The 1853-nt window shown below is 48.2% G+C and overlaps 1 protein-coding gene across 1 annotated transcript; it reads left to right on the forward strand.

Moving 5' to 3' along the window:
* The first annotated feature begins 455 nt into the window (after positions 1-455).
* Positions 456-1318, forward strand: LOC134612731 (transcription factor atf-2-like). The gene has a single exon (XM_063457160.1). The coding sequence runs from the start codon at positions 593-595 to the stop codon at positions 1217-1219; it is 627 nt and encodes a 208-aa protein (XP_063313230.1). The 5' UTR covers positions 456-592; the 3' UTR covers positions 1220-1318.
* Positions 1319-1853: the final 535 nt, after the last annotated feature.

Genomic DNA, 1853 nt, shown 5'->3' on the forward strand with positions numbered 1-1853 from the left:
ACAGATGTTCTCTTGTTTCACTTGCAACAAATACTTTGGTTATTTTTCTTGTGACAAATTATTTCCAGAATTGCTTTTAGGCTCCAGACTTGAGACCTTCAAATTTTCTGCTGAATTCTGCTGAACCCTGAAGTGATTTTGCCTATTTCCCAGATACGCGATTGTCCAGTACTTTTAAAGATACAAACAGATGTTGCCCAGTCACTGGGTGTCTGATAACTGTGAGTATTCAGAGGAACTTTCCACACTGGCTTTCTGCAGACATAGCACCTGCTGGAACCTGCTTTCATACTCTTATTTGGAACTCTGTGGAACCTGGAGAATGTTTTGATCCACAACTTGATGTGCTTACTGCAAGCCAAGTGCCTGTTACTCCCCAGACTCACACACAGCACTCTGGGTCCTAATATTGAATAGCCTCCTGGTATCTGGCTACATCACACTATATCCATCTCCCTGACACTAGCTGACCTTGTGCACCATCTCACAGATTATTTGTTCTCAGTCCTGGTCCAGCAGCAGTGGTTCCCCAGGCTGGATCTGGATGAATAAGGAGGTTGGCAGCCCCCACTTATCAGATTATTAATCCGTGATGGAAACAGGACTGTGCAGCCCCGGCTCTGCCCTCCCAGGAGGCAGTATGTCCGGCCCCCAGCAGGCGGCGCAGTCTGGGCGCCCGGAGCCCAGCAGCGCTTACTGGATCCGCAGGAGGCGCAATAATGAGGCTGCGCGGCGCTGCAGGGAGCGGAGGCGGATGGAGGAGGTGCTGCTGGAGCTGAAGGCAATGGAACTGATGAAGGAGAACCAGCGCCTGCGGGCAGCCCTCTGTGCCCTCTACCCCGGGCACCGCTCACTGGACTGGCAGATAGCAAGCACCGCATGCCCAGCGCAGACCTTGCCCCTCAACCATGGGGACTCCCGTCTCTCATATAGAGCATGGGGAGCCCAGACACTGCGCCCGGTATGTCAGCCTGCAGCACCAGCCAGCCTGCCCCAGCCTTGCCAGCATGGCACACAGCAGGGCTCACATCCCAGTGATCAGCAGCCCCCCTCTCTGCACCCTGCCAGTCCAGCCCATAACCCCCAACCAGGGACTCTGGGACCATCGTCCCTCACCAGCCTCCCACACAAACTGAGAATAAAGGGGGCCCGGGCACTAAGCTGGGCAGGCAGGGGTCTAGGGGGTGCCTCCAGCGCCACTGAAATTGGGGGGCACTAGGACCACGAGGTCAGAGTGTGCAGCCAATGTATATTATCAGTAAGGCTGGCATTATTCACTATAATGGACAATGCATGATACAGGATAACATAAACTATTAGCTGAGAAGTTATATTATGTGAATACTCTGTCAGTTTAATTACAGAAATTACTTAGTCAATAAATGGTGATTTAAGTGAATTTAATAACTGCAGTAGGAGGGGATTGGATTAACATGGTAAAACATATACCTTTCCAGGGTAATGTAAATCTATTCTGAAAGTAAAATATATGCTATTGAGATCAACTCAGGTATTTCTATCAGTGTGTGGTACAAATAACAGACATAAATTGCTAGAAATGGTTACTGTTTAGTAGATGCCATGCTCCCAAGTTAGCTCCCATCTGCAATTGTTATAACATAATTTACAAGACACTTCTTTTATATCTAAGACCTTGCAAGAACCAGCCATCTTATTCATACTAGTTCAATAAATGTATCACTGTATATTGCTGTGCAAATAATGTCAATGCCCAGTGCTTGGGTTCTGTGTGCTAAGCCTTATATATAGATATATTTGTTAGTCTTCTTCTGCTTGTTGTATGGAGGAATGCTGTGCTTCGTAATTGAAGGGTGCAGCTGGAGCATGTTGGT

This window comes from Pelobates fuscus, chromosome 5 (genome assembly GCF_036172605.1).
Source record: "Pelobates fuscus isolate aPelFus1 chromosome 5, aPelFus1.pri, whole genome shotgun sequence".
Taxonomy (NCBI): domain Eukaryota; kingdom Metazoa; phylum Chordata; class Amphibia; order Anura; family Pelobatidae; genus Pelobates; species Pelobates fuscus.

Coding starts and splice junctions, on each gene's coding strand:
- LOC134612731 (XM_063457160.1), top strand. CDS start 593: ATGGAAACAGGACTGTGCAGCCCCGGCTCTGCCCTCCCAGGAGGCAGT.